We start from the raw sequence: 19,631 nt of genomic DNA, 5'->3' as shown, positions 1-19,631 counted from the left end.
TGAACTATTGCTTAGAACTGTTTAAATGAACTTGAATGTCACTGTCCCTTCTCTTGTCCCCCTTCCATAGGTCACTTGTTCTCAGCCTGCACATAGTGAGTTATTTCATTACCTGTGAATTCAGGCTGGGAAAAGAAAGCAATTGTTTAAAGTTGACTTGGACAGGAATCAGAAAGGACTATTTCAAGGCAACTTTTGCATGACTTGCCGCGAGTTTTTAAAATCTTAAGTTGTATTTACAGATCTCTTCCTTTTCTTAAACAGTGCTTGGCACAGTAACATAGGCAGCGTTTCCAGAAACGGGGAGGTGGCAGAGAACCATAGAGGGACGGTGTGTGACGGAGCTGGAGACCCCACCGTTTTGTAGGGAGGAAGAAATGGAGAAGTTAGTTGGCTGGTTGCGTTGGTTTTTAGAGTTGCAGCAAAATGTACACGGTGACCTGCTCAGCAGCAGGTGACACAAACCGAAGAAAAAGTCTTTTAAAGTGAGGCACTGACACAATTGCCCAGAGAGGAACCAGCGGCGATTTGTTTACAACTTCGTACAACAGCCGCTCCCTCTGGGGAACGCGAGGATTTCCTGCTGGTGTGAGCAGGTCTTCTACCGCCGTGACCGCCGCAAGGAGGGGAGAAGGGCCGGCTGTTCCCGCCCCGTTCCGCTCCGCGGCGCGACATGGCGGCGGCGGAGCTGCGCGGTGTGTTGCTGCCGCCGCGGCGGGCGGCCGAGGGCTCGGAGGAGGAGGAGGACGAAGAGGCCGAGGAGGAGCCGCACTTGGCAGAGGCCGCGCTGCTGGAGGCTTCCGGGAGGGAGCTGGCGGCCGCCCTGCCCCCGCGCCGAGCCGGTGAGGGGAGGGAACGGGAGCGGGGCTGCGGGGCTGCCGGGCGCGGTGTTCCCGCCGGGCTGCATCGGGGACCGGGAGCGGCGGGCCCGGCTCCGGCATGGCGGCGGTGCGGGGCCAGCGCGAGCAGCCCCCGCTGCTTGGGCCCGGCTTGATAATACTTAATAATAGCCCTCTCTAGGTCTGCTGCTCCTACAGGTGTACATCAGAGCAGCTCCTTCCCACTAGACGTTTTTTTTTTTTAAATCCCTGAATTGTTTAAAGCATTGCTAGCAGCAAGGAGGAAAATAAATGGAAATTTGTCCTAAAGTGTCAGTGCTGGCTGTGTTCTGGTGACGGTGCTGCGTCCCCACGCACAGTCTGAGGGAGTGAGGGTGGAAGGAGGAGCTCACCAAGTGGTGCGGTTGTTTTAAGCTGGTGGCTGCATGCAGTTCTGGTTGTTTGACATGCAGGAAGTATTTGGCATACAAATACATGCAGAGAGCATGCAGACACCGTGATATGTAGAATCACAGAATCGTAGAATTACCTACCACCAAGTATTTCCCACTAAACCATGTCCCTCAGTACAACATCTAGACGTTCCTTGAATACCACCAGGGTCAGTGACTCCACCACCTCCCTGGAGCTCATTCCAGCACCTGACTTCTCTTTCAGAGAACTGTCTCCTAATGTCCAACCCAAATTTCCCCTGGCACAACTTGAAGCCATCCCCTCTACTCCTATTGCTATACAGTGCTTTGTGACAAGCTTGTCCAGAATTTCAAACTGTCTTGGCATATGAAGTTAGATGTTAAACTGTATGTTATCATCTTTAATTGATCAGAAAAAAAAATTCATACCACTTATTTTTGTTGTTCTCACACCTAGAGAAGCCATTTTAGTAGTTGTTTCTAATGTTGGTTGTACTTTTGTTTTTAAACACTTTAGGAATTTTAGGAAAACCTGTGATTCTTCTGTTTCAGTAATTTACTGTGCAAAAGATAAAAATAGTCTTATTGGACAGCCTGATCTAGTGTCCAATTTAGTGAGTAGCACCCTTGCCTGCAGCAGGGATTGGAAGTAGATGATCTTTGAGGTCCCTTCCAACCCAGGACATTCAGTTGTAAAGAAGACTCTTCCAATTAAACTTAACTATTATTTTTTCACGACTAGCAGTAACAGTGGATTTATTTTTCTTCTTAACGTTTCAGCTGTTATACAAGAGAGCTCCAGAAAGGAGTATGAAGTAGTTGGACGTTTTCCATTAGTTGGCCCCTGGTGGACAGTTAATGTTAAAGTTAAGAAAGGGGGGTCAAAGTACTTTGTGCAAGGATATCCATCCTATTTTCTACGGACTGGTATAGAAGACAACAACCGACAGGTCTTCTCACTCTTTCTCAAGGAATGTGGAGTACCAGAGTATTTTCAAGAGAAGTTCTTTGCTTGGCTTCCTGCCAACTGTACACTGAGTTTTGGAAATCTTGAAGAAAAACTAAAACAGTTCCAAGTTTCACACTTATCAACAGGGAAGAAACCAGGAGACACTAAGGATTTTGATATCTTATACTACATTTGGAAATCAGGTAGGTATATCATGTGATATTTTGAGAGATTTGTAAGCTAATGAGTGAATTTGAACCATCAGCATGGTGATGTATCTGGGGGGTAAAGTGAGGAAACACTGGAGTGTCTTCAGATGGAGATAGTTCAGGCCTACTGAGGATCCTGGTGGGAACAGTGTTGGTGTATGAGTGTTAGTGGCTGAATTGGTAGCGTGCTTCTGAAGCAGGCATCCATTCTCTCTGTGTCGATGCTGTGATTCAGCTTATGTGTTCTGGCTGCACACATAAAATACTCAAGCCACTAACAGGCACTCATTCTGTGGGACCAGACTGTAACTGGTTTGAAATAAAGTACACTGCAGTATGGAAAGTCAAGGTACCTGAGGCACGTCTTCAGCACTAACTTATGTTCTGCACTAATGATCTATTTCCATTTTACTACGTTAGTAATGTAGACACAGGCAGTCCTGGTGTGGTGCTGTACAGAACCTTTTAGCTATCAGCAGTAGCATGGGACTGCGCTCTCTGAGTTGGAGGAGGTCTTTTAAATTGAGCAGTAGCTCATTAATGTGTACAGTCATGTCACAATTATTACCACTGTGTGCAAGTCAGTGAAGTCTTCCTCTACTTGGTTACTGGGCCATAAGTTGGAGGTAACAGTTCTGAAGGTCAGGTCATGTGAGACAGGAGAGTCCATAGCTTCTGTTAGTCCTGAGCTGACTTTTCTCCAAATATGTGTGTAAAGAGAGGAAGATTTTCACAATTCTGTGGATGTTTTGTTCTGTTTTTGTAATGGTAGGTTCTTTGCACTGCTTACAGACTTCCCATCTTTCCATGACTGCAAAGGTATATACTATATATATATATATACTATGTATATATATATACTATATGCCTATATACTGATTGGAACTCTGATCTAGTTTCTGAACTACAGAACTGTGATCTAGAACTCTGCTTGAGTTGTCATGGGATATATGGATCGCTTCTGATTGTTTAATACATTGGTACTTCGTGAAAAAGATTGCACAGTGAGCATAAGTATACCTTTCTCTGTTTTTTGCAGTTGGCAGATTTTCCCTAATAGCTGAATTGCATTACTTTGCTACAAATTAAACTTTATTTTTTCTCTGTATTTGAGCAACAGAAGCAACTGCTGCCCCACCCCATATGTCATGTTGCTACCATTGTAGTTCATTGTTCAAGTCGTGAAGTGATAGCTTGAGGCCACTGAGAAGACTGTTTCCCACTGGCTTTCCTAAGTTTCTGTGCTGATCTGATTTAGAAGCCTTTTTTTTTTCCTGTTTTGGATTTTAAACATTCTTCTGTACACATGTATGGAAATGGCCTGCTGAGGTCTGAACTGATTTTCTACAAGATGCCATTGAGCATGCAGTTTAAACCAAATGTATGATACGCATTTTCCGAATGAGTTACACTGAGCTTTAGTTTTTATCTGTTCACTTCTTTTCCAAAGGCAGTTGAGAGAGAACAGGCTTAAAAAAGAATTTGAAAAGGCTTACAAAGAGTAAGAAACGGCAAGAAATTAGAGATGCTTTGGATATAGGGGAGGCAGAAGGATAAAGCCAGAATCAGTTTGAATTATCTTTGCAAACATTTTTGCATATTGCTTCTAATTTTCTTGGTGTATGGTGCATGCAGTTGCAGGGAAGGCAGTGTTGGTAGCCTTGACTTACCCCATGATACTGGAATTCTTGCCTACTCTTCTGCCACGCCATTTTTGCTCTCTTTTGGATACGATGTGCTGGCAAAGAAAGACTGCAAATGATGATATGGGTGGTGAGACAGTACATTTTGAAGATGAGATACTAGCAAAATTGGATGAGATATTAAAAAATCAGCCATGGAAACTTGGATTCAGCAGGGTAAGTAGTGTTAAAAGTAGTAAAAAATGTGTTGGTTACATTTTATCTTCCTTAGAATACAGTACTCTTTTTTGGTTAAGTTGAGTTTATTAGCTGGCCATTCTGGGAAGTAAGCTTGGTTCATTTTGAACTGAATGATTTACTCAATTTGAGTAATTTTTTTTCAGTTATTCTAAGGTTAGTCAGTGTGACAAGATGTTAAAAGTAGTCATGTTACAGTGTTTTGCTTAGTCTTTTCAATAAGAAATAGAAAATTAAATACCTGAGGTAATCAGGCCAAAAGCGAGAACTTTTCAAGTACAAACAGTGCAAAATTCTCATATCTGCTTTCCAAGTTTATACCAGCAAGTGGAATTTTTCTGTTCTTAATGTGTAGAACAAGACCATGCTTTTATAGCAAGATAGCTAAGTTATGCTGTAAGAGGTCATCTGGTCTGGTGGTATTCTTCTTTTTAATGTTATGGGACTTGAGGTCGTCTTTTACCTTCTTGGTTTCCTTTACTGACACCAGCTACACTTGCTGTGCAGCTTTGCCACTGCACCTTGCCTTAGTGCACATCTACTTCAGATGTGAGCTAAAGCTTGATAGTTAGGGATTCCTTGAAATATTGTGACACTCAAAATCAGATTGAGCGTTCACGTTAATGCTTTACCTGCATTCTGTCCCTACAATTGTTTGCATATTTACTTGAAATCATGGTAATTAGGTGCAGACAGGTTCTCTGTAACAGGCAGTTTCTGGCCAAGATTTTTGATTTCTGAAGTTTTGTGTCTACACAGTATGGTGAGAAGAACTGGAGAAGAATTATCACACATACGATGTTTTTTTGAAATGCCTTGCTATCATGTAGCTTGAAAAGCACAGTGTACATTGTGAAAAATAAATGTGTTTGTATAGAATTCCACTCTCTGAGTTACAAATTTAATTTACTCAGAGGAATATTACTCAGCGAGAGTGACAATAATATATCTGAAATGACTGTTTCCTTTTGTTCTTTTGGGGGAGAAGATTACCTATAGGGAGCTGAAGCTTTCTTACTGTGAGGCAACGTGGGATGCCTTCTGTCAATGTGAACATCTCCTCTGGAAGATTCCTGACTTGCAGAAGAATGCTTTGATTCTGTATAATAAACTCAAGAAACACTGCAGAGAAATGGGACACACTTATGAGGATCAAGACGAATTAACTCGTTTTGTATCTGAATACATGCCCATTGAGGATGCTTGGCAATCTCTGGAATTTCTGAAAGATGAGAATATAGTGATTAGGGAGAAGACACTAGTGTTTCTGCCTCATCTTTACAAATCTGAAAAAGACATTGCGATGTATGTCGGTGATCTTCTGTCAAAATGCTCGTGGCAACTAGATGTTGATGTGAGAAAGATACTGAACCCTTCTGAGATGTCAAGGGAAGTTGTAGATAGTGAATTGAATGGTCTCCAGGCTCATGAAGTGGAACATCTGAAGGAAGATAACCCAGACAGTCATCACTGTGAAGATCAGTTCCCTGAAAGGGAAGCGGTGTCTACATCTCATACCCAAAGTAAAGCAGAAGTAGACCTAGATCAGGTGATTGCTATAGAAAAGATTTGTTCTAATCCTGTCACAATCATAAGTGGGAAAGGAGGCTGTGGGAAGAGTACAATTGTTAGCTGCCTTTTTCGGCACTTAAAGCAGATAGAAAAAGAAGTGGAAGCTGCTTCTAAGGACTTTGAAGAAGACATGGATGTATCTGAGGAGTGGGATACTTCTGATCGTCATTGGGAGTCAGAGAATACTTGCACAAAAAATCCCTTGAATGTTCTACTTACTGCACCTACAGGGAGGGCAGCAAGCCTTTTGAGTGAGAAAACCAAGCTTCCTGCACACACTCTGCATCAGGTGAGGATCTTTTTCTCTTTTTTAATGGTGTTATAAAAGACTTATTGTGTCTGTTGATTCATGTTTTGGAAGAAAGCTTCTTAGGGAAGTTTCCTTAGGAGTTTTTAGCTATTAGGATATTGCTTATGTGCAGCTGGTCAGCATCTGAAAATCAGCATTAACATTTTGGGAAATCATAAATCAGATATTTGGATTGTTTGCTGTAACTTTTTTCACTTTTACACATATCAAATATGTGCCTTTCTGGGGTATCTGGTCTTTTTAGCTCCTCTTTTTTTCATACAGCTTGATAGTCTGATTCTGTTGTAAGAACAGAAACACCTCCTTAGCTGGCATATCTGTTTCCCAATTGCCTGAACATATGTGAGGAGATGAGTAGCCTGGGGTTGAGTGATGAGATGAATTTTATTTACACAGTTTTCCTACCTATGGATAAGTACTGTGAAACTTTTTTAGAAAGCCAACTGTTTGTTAATAAACTGAAGTCTCTGTTGTCTAAGGTCATAAAAGGTGCCAAAAAAGTTTAGCTCAGAACTGAAGATAGTAGCTCTAAACACAGGATTAGAATATATCACACTATGGCTATCTTTATAAGACAGTTCACAGCTGATTAGTGCCAGAGCATGATTTATTTCAATTTATTTCTAGATCATCTATAGTTATAAGTCATGGAGGCAGACTGAAAAGGAAGTGCCGTGGAAGTTTTCTACTGTGACAGTTCTGATTGTGGATGAAGGAAGCTTGGTGTCTGTACACATTCTTAGTTTAGTTTTAAGACTCTTATGTGAGCATGCTCAGCTTGCCAAACTTATTATTCTAGGTAAGTGGAAAAAATTAACAATTAGGAATAGACGATATTTAAAAATATACAAAATACTGTACAAATATCAGAGCTGCAACTAATCTCACTAATATAAAAGCCCAGAAGGTTACATTGGTCTCTCCTTGGCTATTTCTGCTCCTGCATGAAGTCAGCTTAGTTTGATTGGACTCCAACAGTTTTCCAACTCAACTGTCAGTACGGAAGGATCAGTGTCTGTTATCTGTTCAGCAGTGTTTTGTCTGATTCTGAAGGTATTACGACTTCCATGTGGTGGCTTATTACACCTTGCAACTGGCTGCAGGAGTTGCAAAGAATTTAAAGCAGATATTATGAATCAGATATTAGGAGACAGGTTGCATGAGGTCTGTAATGTCAGGATCAGTTTTGATTCAGAAGGAAAACAAGTATAAAATGACAATTTTCTTACAGTGTTGTTTTTATTTTTGTTTTGTTTTTTGGCACACCATTTATATGTCATTTTTGAATGGGTAACTTTCAAAACGTGTTTGGACAAGATGTGATCGTGGTCATGGTCAGAGTGATTTGCACCCGCTCTTTTGGTACTGCTGAATGGGGAAAGTGCAAGATTTAAATTACACCTCAGGCTGATTCTCCAGACATTGGATAGGTTCATTTCACATGCATTGTACTGAGGATGCTTGTGATTCCTAAGTGTCACACTATGTCAAGGGTTGAGTATTTCAGTATTTCTCTGATTGTTTCTTTCCAATATGTTTTTTTTTTGTTTGTTGGTTGGTTTTGCAGATGTTCTGCTGCTCCTCACAAATACTAACTGACATTCTGTTTAGGTGACACTAGACAGCTACCGAGCATAGAGCCTGGCAACATGCTAGCTGATATCTTTAATAGTCTAAAATCAAGAGGCCTTTCTGTGGAACTACGAACTAATCACAGAGCTGAATCACAACTCATTGTAGATAATGCAACAAGGTAGGATTTCTTTATGGGTGTTGAAAGCATTCTTGCAGTCCCTTACCTGCCCTCAGGTGCCTCAAAAATCTGTAGCACTGCTTGTTACAGTTTCTTATTCAACTTTATTATGTATATCCATATGTGCTGTACATGTTAGGATTTATTGCATGTCAGTATGTATTGTATAGCATACAAGCAAACATTTATAAATGATGAACTTCAGGCCAGTGGAATACTTTAACTGGAAACAATATTTCTTTTCTGTTTACCTCCTCTGCTGTGGTCCAGAATCTCGCTCCGGAAGCTTCCCGAATTTGATGAGGTGCTGAAATTTTCTGGTTGGAGTAAAGAGCTGCCAATGCCAAGCCCTGGGAAGAAATTCATTTTGATTGCTTTGCCTTCTGATGGGGCTGCTGATAGTACGTGTGTACATTCAATTTGTGATCTCTTTGGTAGAACATAGACTGTTCGGCTGGAATTAACGTTTTTGGGAGCTTATAGTCTTCTTTTGTTTTGAGTATGGTGTTAATGCTAGACTTATACTCTTGACTTTTGCCTCCTGTAAGCACACACAGCAAAACTCCTAGGTGCAAAGGATGTGCTGTAGAGCTCCAGCTCACCAGTTAGGTTTCAGGTTGGGTGTAATACAGCTTCTGTCGCTGCCATGAAATAGAATTGTCTTTTCATGTTGTGGCTGTAGCTGACAAACCTTGGGGACTACATATTCCAGGAGCCTTTGGGTAATCACCCACTGTCACGGGGTGGTCTGCTGGGACAGGCACATGCTCCCAGCTCTAGAATCAAGTTAGGAAACTGGGAGTGAAGGAGATGCCAGTATTTCATTCAGAATGTTTTGGGGCAAGGTAGCTCACTGTTTTGTTGGGTTTTTTTGACCCTTATTGGAAAGGTGATTTGAGGGTCTTCTACTTCATACACATAAAAATCTTAAGTTTGCAATTTGGAAAAGAGAAAATAGTGAGAACATTACCACCTCTTCTTGCTCTAGCAACTTACTGAGCTAACAGAGTAATAAAAATAGATTTCTTCTGTGAAAGCTAAATCTATAGTGCTCTGGTTTTAAGGTGTTCTGTGCACACTTTCATGCACTGTATAAAAACCTTATTTTGCATGAAATACCACCTATGCAGCTACTTACTAGAGAAATAAGAATTTATGTCTTGTATCACTCATCTTCCATTTTTGCATTGGGTAACTGCATGATGCTTTTTGAGGAGAGGATGTATGTGTGCGTGTATGTATATGTAAATATACTTTAAGCATTGTGCATTTATCAAGTAGAAATGGTGCTGAAACAAGAAATAAGGCAATTTCATACTGAATTACGTTTTTCTTCCTTAAATTGTTTGTTCTTCGTCTTTATCTTTTATGTCTTCTAAATCAGATTTGCAAGCTGCCATAAAGGCTCTACTTAAAGAAGGACCAGGATTGCAGGATGCCAGACAGTCGCAGTTCATTGCTTTCAGAAGGTAAAAGGGCACATAGGCGAGCACTGAAAAATCCTTGCCAGCAGCCACTGTCTAAAAACAAATGAATGTGTTGAGCTGGAAAGACTGGTGGTAATGTCACAGAAACAGGTAGAGAGAAAAAGACCAGCTGTCTTTTCTTAAGCTTGGCCCCATTCTCTTCATGGAAACTTGCTGGGTTTTCCTGTAAGCTTCATGTTGTTTTACACCACTGTTTTTGCTTTTGTGTTTATGTTCATCTGTCCTGGCTGCATTAAGTAAACAAAGGATGGATGTAAACAGTGAGCTTTTGCAGTAGGTCCTACCAGAGCCTCACTGTCATGTCAGCAACAATGCGGTGTTCTTTTGTTTTTATTCATGAAGTACCTTTCCTCAGCAATTAAAAATACAACTCGCAGGTTGCTGGTGTGCAAATGAACTGATGTAAGCATCTTAACTAGTTCACCTGTTTGTTGTCAGCACCAAACAACTCTGAAATCAGTTTTATCTCTCCTGTCTGCATTCAAGTAGGAGGCTATTAGTAATGATTCTTCTGTAATGTATTTTTAAGTACATAATCTGCATGTAAAATTCTGCAATTAAAAGTTAAGATGTTTTTAAAAAGCAAATGTATAAAATGAGCTAATCTTCTGGCTACAGAAGATTACACCCACTGCCAAAAATATTTTACCTAGGCTTTAGTTTTTCTTCAGTTTTATTCTTTATGTCAACAGTGAATCGTGCTCATCTAGGTATGCATTAAAAGACATCACTTTCTATATTTGAAAAAAACTGTATCTTTACTACTTTATCTTCAAACTCTGAACAGTGATTGTTTTCAGTTGATGGTGGAAGAACGTCACAGCTGAGATGGACTTTCTCCATTGCTTTCTAATTATAACCATGTGGCATTACATGTAATTGTTTCATGTTTCCCATCCTTTAAGCACATCATGACTTTTCCATGTTCTTGTTTTCTGTGGTAGGCAAGATTGCGATCTAATAAATGAACTTTGCTGCCAACACTACTCAAACCATTTAACCAGGTAAGCCACTGCTTGGCAGTTTTCACCTTGCGGAGTCTCACTTGGTTTTTGTTTCACAACCAGGCCAACAACTTAAAAGGAAATTTGGAAACGTTTTTGTTAGCATCTAGACCTGATTATTTATTGTAGGGGTCATTAAATTTCTTTGATAGGTCTTTTAATTTCATTCTAGACTTTGAAAAGCGAGAAGATAAATCGCCTTTCATTGCAATTGTCAAAGAATTCCAAGATTTGAGTTATGGCTAAGTAAATAAATTTGACAAAAAAACAACTCTGAAAAAAGGGTTAATTATTTTTCCCACTGTGTTATTTCTAAATCAGTTCTGAAATGCATTTGGGAGCAGCATTTTGGTGTTTGGCTGTTTGAAAGAAGTTTGAGAAACACCTTTTGGATGTGAGTTGTGTTCACTGTTTTGAATATAAGTAAGATTTTTTATGCTGGCTCAGGTACAGAGAGGGGAAAGAGTAGAAGTACTGACTGATGGTAGATGCATATGGAGTAAATACGTTTCTGATGTTTCCTTTCTCTGACCTAGAGACCATAAAAGACGACTTGTATTTCAAGTTGATGACAAGATTTCCTGCATGAGAAATACATACCTCAAGGATCTCTTACCACAGCCTGGTATTGGATGGGATCCTGATCACTGTAAAGGCAGAAATGGAGAAACCACCCTCAGTACAGAGACTACTGAGGAGGGCAAACGACTGTGCAATGGAGATATATTTTTCATAACACAGGTAGGTTGTTGCTGCAAATACATGTTGGTAACCAATCCAGTCCTTTTTGAGTCCCCAGAACGGTGCAATTTTCACTTGAAAAATTTAGTCTGTAATAGATATTTGGTTGTTCTGATAAACTGCTGTGAAATGATACCCCCTTACAAGAAAGAGGCAGACTTGCAATGGAATTGCAAATGTATCTCTGGTATTTTTGTAAAGTGTGTTTCAGTTGGTTTGCTCTTGTTCAGCACTATGAGTTCGTTTTTTTGTCCTAAATTCTATAAATAGACACTGTAAATGTGTTGTAAATGAAATGTGTAGTCTTTCTGATGAAGGTAGAAAGAGTCTTAGGTGGAGAATAAGGCTGATGTTGCAGCCTGACTTCTCCCCAGCAGAAAACTAAGCTGACAAAAAAATCACACCAGTACAAAACCCTGTATATTTCTCCTGGGTTGAGTGAGTTGACACAGCGAAGGATCCTCTGAATGCATCAGTATTTGTGCATGGGAAGCAAGGGCTGTGTGGGTTCTGGTGGAAGAGAGCAGGCTTGTCTCCGTGTGTGTTAACACATGGTTAATTGGGTTTACTGGTCACATTTCTTCTAGTCTTGGGATAATCTTTGTTTTCTGGGTATTAAAACTCCATTTACTGGATCTTTTTGGTTCTGGGGTAGGCCCTTTACAGTGCAGGCATTTTCCTTGAACGTGGTCAGTGGATGATAGTGATCTCTTGGGCTTAGTGTCTTCTGAAACTGTTTCATCTGGTTGACATTGCACCACTGAGTGCTCTTATGCTGTTTCTTTAGGATGTAGAAATTAATAAACAGCGTTTATTGACCATCAGCAGCACATACGGCTCCACGTACACTGTGAGCTATAAGGCTCTGAAGAAGCTCTGTCATATAAAGCACGCGTGGGCCAGAACTATTCACACATTTCAGGTAAAAAAACGAAGCAAAACAGCTATCAGGTGATTTTTTCTTGCTGAGGCACTTTATTTTCACTTGAAAGTCTCGAAGCAACTAAAATTCTTTGAATGCAGGATAGATATCTCCAAGCTCCCTGTTGTTGGAAGCTATCCTTTTTCTTTTTTTTATTCCTTACTGGAGATCTTCCTTTGGTAAGGCATTCTTAAACATATTTCAGGGTTCTGAGGTAAAAACGGTTGTCTATGTGGTTGGCAATCCAGGCCGTCAGCACTGGCAACACGTGTACACAGCTGTGACCAGAGGACGCTGCCGTGTCTACGTCATTGCTGAAGAGATGCACCTCAGGAAAGCAGTCACTAACAATAACATTCCCAGAAAAACTCGCCTGCAGAGGTTCTTGAGAGAGGCGATTGGGAAAACAAACAACTGGCTGACACAAACATCATCTCCCCTGACTAAGAGCTGGCAGAGCCAGGAACCTGGGACTCAGCCTGTTTCTTTAACTCAAGGCGTTGCTGACTCATGTGAACCTGGAACTGATGGGATTAAGCAAGAGGGGTCAACAGATCTCAGCAAAGAGCAGATGAGTAATTTGCAGCAGATAAGTCCATATAAAAGACAACAGAGTCATGCAGAAGATTCTGAGGATGCCATGAAAAATTCCTCTGTAAGTATCTCCTTTCTTTTTAAAGTATTTGAAGTTCAAATATTTGAAAGCTTAAAGCGAACTCTCTGTTCTGTCACTGCTGCAAGAAGCCCCCTGGATACTGTTACGATGGTTTTGCTTCTTAACACTTTTCAACATGGGCAGAGTTAGGATGTGGCTAATGAAGAAGTTACCATCTAATAGCAGTCCGTTTATAGATGGTGTTGCTGATTGCAGCGATCTGTTGAGTAGCCTTATTCTTCCTGCACAGAATTCAGCTGTTAGGAGCTGAATTTATTATTTATGTACAGAATTTATTATTTATATGCAGTGTCATTGCTGCAGTGCAGGTACTTTTCAAATAGTCAAATACTCCAGTGGGTAAAATAGATGCCTATCAGATGTTTTAATTTTCCTGTACCTAATTTCTGAGAGCTGCCACGGGTGTAGAGCTTTGGTTTTTTGAAGCTGTTTTTGGTTACTGTTTTTAGTTCTGGTTCAAACTCTGACAATCTCTTTGGTTTTTTGCTTCGACAGCCATTAGGGAAAAACTCCCCACTTGGGACCACCAGACTCAGGAGCCTAACTTTGGAGCATGTAACTCCCAGGAAGCTTTTCAAAAGCTGACGTACGTACCATTAACTGTCTTCTTCATGAACACATCTGTTTTGTTTAAGGTTTCTGGAAAGGAGAAGCTGGCTGCACACATGACTTTCAAAAGCCTTTTCATAAGCCAATTAAAGATTGCATTTTCTCTTTGGAACAGCGTATTTTAGAACAAGCCTTTCATATTTCCAGTGATCTGTTTTTAGTAGAAGATTCCCTGGTGTTAGTCACCAGAAATCATTTCAGTCTTTTATTTTCCTGAAGAAGGAGCTCTCAGGATCCAGAAGTTCACCTGAATAATACACAGACATTCTTCTGTTGGAGCACTCCAGCCACAGCCATACAGCTGTACCTGTATCTCCTAAAGCTGCACTACTGCTTGGAATCTATGGTTGTGCCAAAAGCTGCAATCTGCTCTTCAGCCAGAACAATAACAGTTTACAAACAGGAACTCAGGCTTCTCTAAGGTGGCAGAACTATGGGCATTAAGCTTTGATGGTTTGTGAATTTTAATCTGGTTCAGATGAGAAACAAAAGGTGCAATCAGTGACACAGCAACCTTTTCCTGCTTAGAACTCAAGAGCAATGCAAGATTTGCTGTTGCTGCTTTTGAGCTGCTAATGACCTTGGAAACGGGAGTAACATTCCAACACTGCCACTTCTTTTTTGTTGCATTGCATGACTTGATGAATTGCAATGGGCTGAATGGTTACTCAGACCTCAGGCCAATTGCACTAAGGTTTGTAGGGCTTGCTTACACTTTGTTTCCTCCCGACATGAGGAAAAAACACAAAGTAGAACCATGCGACTTTTCTTAATGTCCTTAAATCACAGTTTATTTCAATTTATACAGTTTTTTTCCCATACAAATATTTGCAACGGTTTGAATTTCAAAAAAACATACATAGACGATAAATATCATGCTATTAAAGTATTAAATTTGTACAAAAATACTTTACAGTTTAATACTTATTTGTTACAAATAAAAATACGTATTTAAGTAAGTGACTTATGGACTTCATTTTTTTTTTACATGATTCAGCATTGAATGTTCCTCTGACCTTTCGTGGCAGTGCTGAAATATAAATGAGACGTGGCTGTGTGCGTGGGGCAGGTGAGCTCGTTCATGGATTGGAAACAGCAACAGGGATACAGGGAACAGTTTAAAATGACCAGAAACAGCTCTGTGGGGTGATTGCTTGGATGTGGTGACTCTACAAATGTACAAACCCGGTATCTTTATATTCACCAAGAACAATAATTACCAATAACAACTTGAATACTGGAATAAACCGAAGCAGCTGCTGGTGAGCGTATAAAGCAACTGGCAGTATTTTATTGCTTGAGGGGAGAGGAGAGAATCTGTGATGTTTGTAAAATATATTTACAGTTTTAAATTCTAAAAACGTGTCGTAGGGGGGATGTTTATCATAAAGAAGGCTGAGAACAAAGCATTTTAAATGGGACGCTGGTCCCCTCAAGAAATCATTAGGCTTAAAAAGCTCACGTAGAACAGTAGAAACAAACAGGTTTATGGATCATTAAAGACCTTTTATATCAATCTTCCAGCGCTGTTGTTTTAAAAAATCAGTTTTCTTTTCAAACCTTCCTAATTCGTCTGAACTCGTTTCAGTTTTACTCGTCAGTAATCCTCCTTCAGAGGTTTTTAATCCCACTAAAAAAAAAGTCTCTACTTAAAAAGCCTCGCAGGTTGCAAGACCCATCATTAAATATTTCATTGCATAGGGAATAATCACATAACGTGCTAATAAAATTCATCACAGTCGCTGGGGAGGCATGTTCACCACGTGCTGCAGCTTCCTACAAACATGCCCTTCAAGCACCAAACCCGTGCTTTGTCTGCAGCGTGTCCTCTGCCTGGCAGCACAGTGCAGGGCCCCGTAGTGACAGCGCTGGGCTTCTAACAGGAGCACAGGGTGCAGCCAGCAGACACCGACTTCCCAATAGAATGCTTTCAAAAATCATGTGCACCCGGACACCTTCTCCCCTCAAACAGCTGCTGCTGCTGAAGGGAAAGGGCCATTTCGTTTATACCACGTGTGAACATCTCCCCACTTTCCTGTTTTGGGAAAAAATAAAAATAAAACAAAAGGCCCTTACTGCTAATGGTAGGTTGTTTAGAATGGAATGACCTAACGAAGAATTCAACGTTTTAAAAAGTGATCGTGAATTAATATAAGCCTTGAGACGGACAGACTGACCTCCTGTGCTTTTTAGTGCTATACTGTGTCTGAGCTTATCCTCAGAGAAATCCTAAAGGGATTTAGCACCATAATTGTCTTCCATTACCAAACGTCCCACTAAAATGATTTTCTGCTATAACGTATTTGTGGGATCCCGTGTCTCTGCGTTCACGTGCTCTGTCTGCAGAAGAAAGGCATTATTCTGATCGCTCCACTCCCCGCTTGCTGAAGGCTGTTGGTCTGAGCTTCCTTTCTGAGATGCCAGTGGGTTTCTGCTGATGACCAGTTCCAGCTTATTGCCAGACTCTGCGATGAGGGGCACAACCAGACAGCAGTCAAAGTCCCTGGTACGAACGTGGTTGACCTGAGCGATCAGAAGATTGATTTCGGTTAGCGTTTTAAGGACATCACAAGAGAAACAGATTCACCCATGAGACTGTGAAGGTTGGGTTAGATACTCCAACCTGGCACCACGTGACACAGAGAATCAGGATCTTTTTTTTTTTTCCCCCATTTCCCCCACATCCTTTCTCAGCAGACGTACAAAACAAGAATACCACTCCTTATCAAAAGTGCAGTAAGCAACGTAGAGTGTTTGCTCTGGAAGTAATGCCTCCTATTTATTTCTACAGAAACTGCAACAGACATAGAACAGCAGCACTATTTGATCAAGCAGATTCTCTGCTACAAAACACCGTTTTTCCGTGTAGTTGACACCTTTATCTGTGCATTTTCACCAGAAGTGAACAAGAGCCTCCATGCTGTGCTTGTAAAAATCTGTTCCAGCAGATGTGACCCACTGTTTCACAGCTGCTATGACAGCACTGTTGCTAGGAAAAGGTTAACCCATGAAGTCCATCTTTCCTCAGCCCAAACAGACGGATGTCAGAAAGCACCAAATCTGGTGAGTGTGGTAGGACAGTCCAGTCAAGACTGGCAGTGTGCTTCAGCGGTCCTCAGGCTGGCCACGGGGCCTGGTGTTATTGCAATGCAAGAGAAAGGTTGCTTCTTCTCTGGCCTGACTGGAAGTTGCAGCCTTCAGCTTATTCAGCATCATGATGCAGCAGTCAGAGTTGCTGGTCTGTCTGGGTTCCAGGAAATCCAGAAGGACCACTCCTCTGCAGTCCCAAAAGACCCATCACTTCACACCACTGAGTCTTGAACGCTTTCTTCGGTGGGGAATTCACATTGCCACACCACGGACTGCCATTTTGAGTCCAGCTCGGAATGCTGTCACCTTCAGCTCTCTCTTGGTTCAATAGGTCTTGACAAACTTGTATAAGGTGCTCCTGCTGCTCCTGTGCGAGCATTTGTGGGACCCACCCTGCACAAAGTTTGTGATACTCCAGCATTGCCACCATTGCTTCCAATGCACTGAAGCCGATACTCGGCTCTGTACGCAGTTCTCTGGTCGTAGTCCACTGGTTTGTGCAGATGAGCTCATCACAACACTCATAACTTCATGGTGTGACAGTTGTGCATGGCCCTCCAGAGCGTGGTTTGCTTTTCATGTTACTGTCACTTTTGAAACACACCACTCACTGCCTATCTATGCTCACATTCACTGTCTGCTCTCTATAAGCATTCAGCAAGTGCTGATGTATCTCAATGGATGCCATTTTTTCCATACGGAGGAATTCAATTTCACACCTTTGCTCCATCCACCCTTCCACGTCAGACACCATTGCATCAGACCACCCCTCTGCTGCCATCTATTGAACAGCAATAACATGCAGCAATACTGGCAGCAATGTTCAGCCTCTTCTGCTGTACCACCACCACCCAACTCTGACGTCATGGGCCAACACAATAAAATAGGAGGCATTACTTTCCGAGCAGCTCTCGTAGATAATAAAGCAGTTCCAACTGAAGTCCTAACACAGTGTTACACAGTCCTGTATGCACTCACACCTGTGCACACAGATGACACTCAAACACCAAAGTGGACACTTTATGTCATGTCACCACTAAGCCTGAGTGGTGACAAAAAACGTTACCTGCAGAAGTCTGTCATACGGTTTTAAACCACCCAGATCACCAGGGCCAGCTGGCCGAATGTTTTTAACATACACTCCTTTTTCCAGTAAACCATCTGAGACACTGAACCCAAAGTCTTCTCCATCAGAGTCCTTGTACAAAGTTACCTGCGGAGGTAATTCGACAAAATGATATGGTGGGGAAAAGAAAGTTTTCCCACATTTCTACAAGCACTAGGCAGATCTTCCTAGGTTTATTTCACATTACAGTGGTTACTTACTTACCTACTATTTGGTAGTTCTAGTTATACATGAGAGTTGGCCCCATTTTTACATCAGCATGATGGGGAATAGATTAACTGCCACCAAGAAACTCAACTGCAAGGCTGTGAGAGCTGATAACGTGACTTGGCATCTCTACGGTGAAGGCCAACGTGCAGTAACAAAGACTTGGCCTAAACTAAACCTGTGTCATATCTCCCAAAATACCACAGGCACCTTCAGCCCTCTCAGTGTTCTTTTTCACCAGGCGATGCTCAACCCTGTGAGGTCCAGTCCCAGCAGTGCTCAGTATAAGAGTTACAATGCAACCTTTTAAGAACACACACACACAGCTCCCACAGAAAGACACTGCAGGAAGGGTATTCTGAAGACAAGCAATTGCGTGATGCCAGCATAGATATGTTAGTTACACGGGCAAGAGACAGCCATTCAAAAGTAGGACACAGAAGCTACAACTGTTAGGAGAATGAGGTTTTCTAAACGTTCATGTGGTGTGGCCTCTGACTGACACACTGATGCTGTCAGAAAGTGTGTGCTGATGTGGTCATGTAGCCAAAATCATGCTCTTATTATTTCACCTTGGATTCAAAATAATGCTTCAAATCATATCTTAGCAAAACAATAGTATGGAGGGCTAACTTCATAATGGCTTGCTACCAGCAATGCTCCACGTGCTGCAACCTCTCACGTGTGCCAGCCACTAATGCCATCCCTAGCGAGAAGCAGGATCTGGCCCCTCTGATCACTCCTGGTCCCGAGCCATCTCCACAACACTGAATTCCTCTCTTGTGTTTCTGAATCACACAATCTTTCCAACTGGGGGAGACTTGGGAAGCCTCCAGCTCAGTCTCCTGCTTAAGGCCAGGTCAGAACTGAGCTCAGAGGAGGCTGCCCCGCACTCGGTCAGTGTTTCACAGAGGAATGCCAAGGCACAGCAAGGCTGGGCACCACGCTGGCTGATGCTGTCCCAGAAAGCTTCTGACACCCTGCCTTAACCACCATTGTGGAGAGATAAGCAAGGAAAAAGCTGCCTCAAAACAGAAGTGAAAGGTTCGGTCAGATAAACAAAGGGCACAGACAGTTGTGTTCTTTCCAAGCTCCTGGCACTTTTCTTGAATATACCCTGCTTCAGTGGTATATTAACAGTGCTTCAACCAGGCTGAGAACAGACGTTTGGTTGCCATATCACAGCATGTCTAACATGGGCTTGATCTGAGGTATCCCTGAAAGTGCCATAAGACCAACGTGACAGGAAGATGAACCAAAAGCAACAACCAAAAAAACCACCTCTTTAAAAAAGGAACTTCCCACTCATTCCTTTTCTCTTTCCCTTCCTTTTTCTTAAGACAAGGGCATTAAGTGGAGCAGGATTCAACCTCAGATCAACAACTTCTGGACCATATGAAACCACCTGAAGCCATCTAGGCCGCATTCTTGCTTTAAGGTAGCATCAAACTGCATCTAACCCATTTCTGAGAGATGTGTCCTGCTTCTTGAAATCTCCAGTGAAGGGGACTCCACGGTCTATTAAAGCAATTGCTTTATCTTTCAGATCCTGAACTAGGCAGTCTGTTACAGTCCAGACCCTACCAAAGCCACGACACAGTGGACAGGATGTGATTCTGGAAGGCTGAGTGTCAAAATATTACCTAATTTCTCTGGTTCTTCAGATCTACAGCTCATAAAGGAGTGTTTAAAAACTGCTTCCCTCGTGGCTATATTTTTTTGACTTTGGACTGGTTTAACAGGAACTTGGAAATTAACAAAACTGATGGTTATTTATTCAAGGGATGAGGTTGCAGTCGAACACTGCTGTGTATTTGACAGCTGTCACACTTTGCAGGTGCTAG

The 19,631-nt window shown here is 41.7% G+C and overlaps 2 protein-coding genes across 3 annotated transcripts in view; one reads left to right on the top strand and one right to left on the bottom strand.

Annotated features, from left to right (window-relative positions):
• The first annotated feature begins 673 nt into the window (after positions 1 to 673).
• On the top strand, positions 674 to 14,327 carry HELB (DNA helicase B). Its single transcript, XM_065740902.1, has 14 exons — positions 674 to 842; positions 2,033 to 2,404; positions 4,046 to 4,269; positions 5,279 to 6,151; positions 6,800 to 6,971; positions 7,784 to 7,925; positions 8,196 to 8,326; positions 9,310 to 9,394; positions 10,357 to 10,416; positions 10,953 to 11,157; positions 11,945 to 12,079; positions 12,285 to 12,734; positions 13,251 to 13,341; positions 13,480 to 14,327. The coding sequence occupies exons 1-13, from the start codon at positions 674 to 676 to the stop codon at positions 13,338 to 13,340; spliced, it is 3,108 nt and encodes a 1,035-aa protein (XP_065596974.1). The 3' UTR covers position 13,341; positions 13,480 to 14,327.
• A 1,117-nt stretch (positions 14,328 to 15,444) lies between these two features.
• GRIP1 (glutamate receptor interacting protein 1) overlaps positions 15,445 to 19,631 on the bottom strand; it is a 199,836-nt gene continuing 195,649 nt past the window's right edge. For both annotated transcript variants that reach the window (XM_065743300.1, XM_065743301.1), the window contains 2 exons: positions 17,521 to 17,667; positions 15,445 to 15,887 (listed from right to left, as the gene is read on the bottom strand). In XM_065743300.1, the coding sequence (XP_065599372.1) occupies positions 15,657 to 15,887; positions 17,521 to 17,667 (378 nt within the window). In that variant the 3' untranslated portion in view covers positions 15,445 to 15,656. The remainder of the gene's footprint in view (positions 15,888 to 17,520; positions 17,668 to 19,631) is intronic.

The sequence above is a fragment of the Cyrtonyx montezumae genome, unplaced genomic scaffold (assembly GCF_038088225.1).
Source record: "Cyrtonyx montezumae isolate F1298 unplaced genomic scaffold, pur_monq_1.0 scaffold_3, whole genome shotgun sequence".
NCBI classification, from domain to species: domain Eukaryota; kingdom Metazoa; phylum Chordata; class Aves; order Galliformes; family Odontophoridae; genus Cyrtonyx; species Cyrtonyx montezumae.
This window is presented reverse-complemented; position numbering and strand designations above follow the sequence as displayed.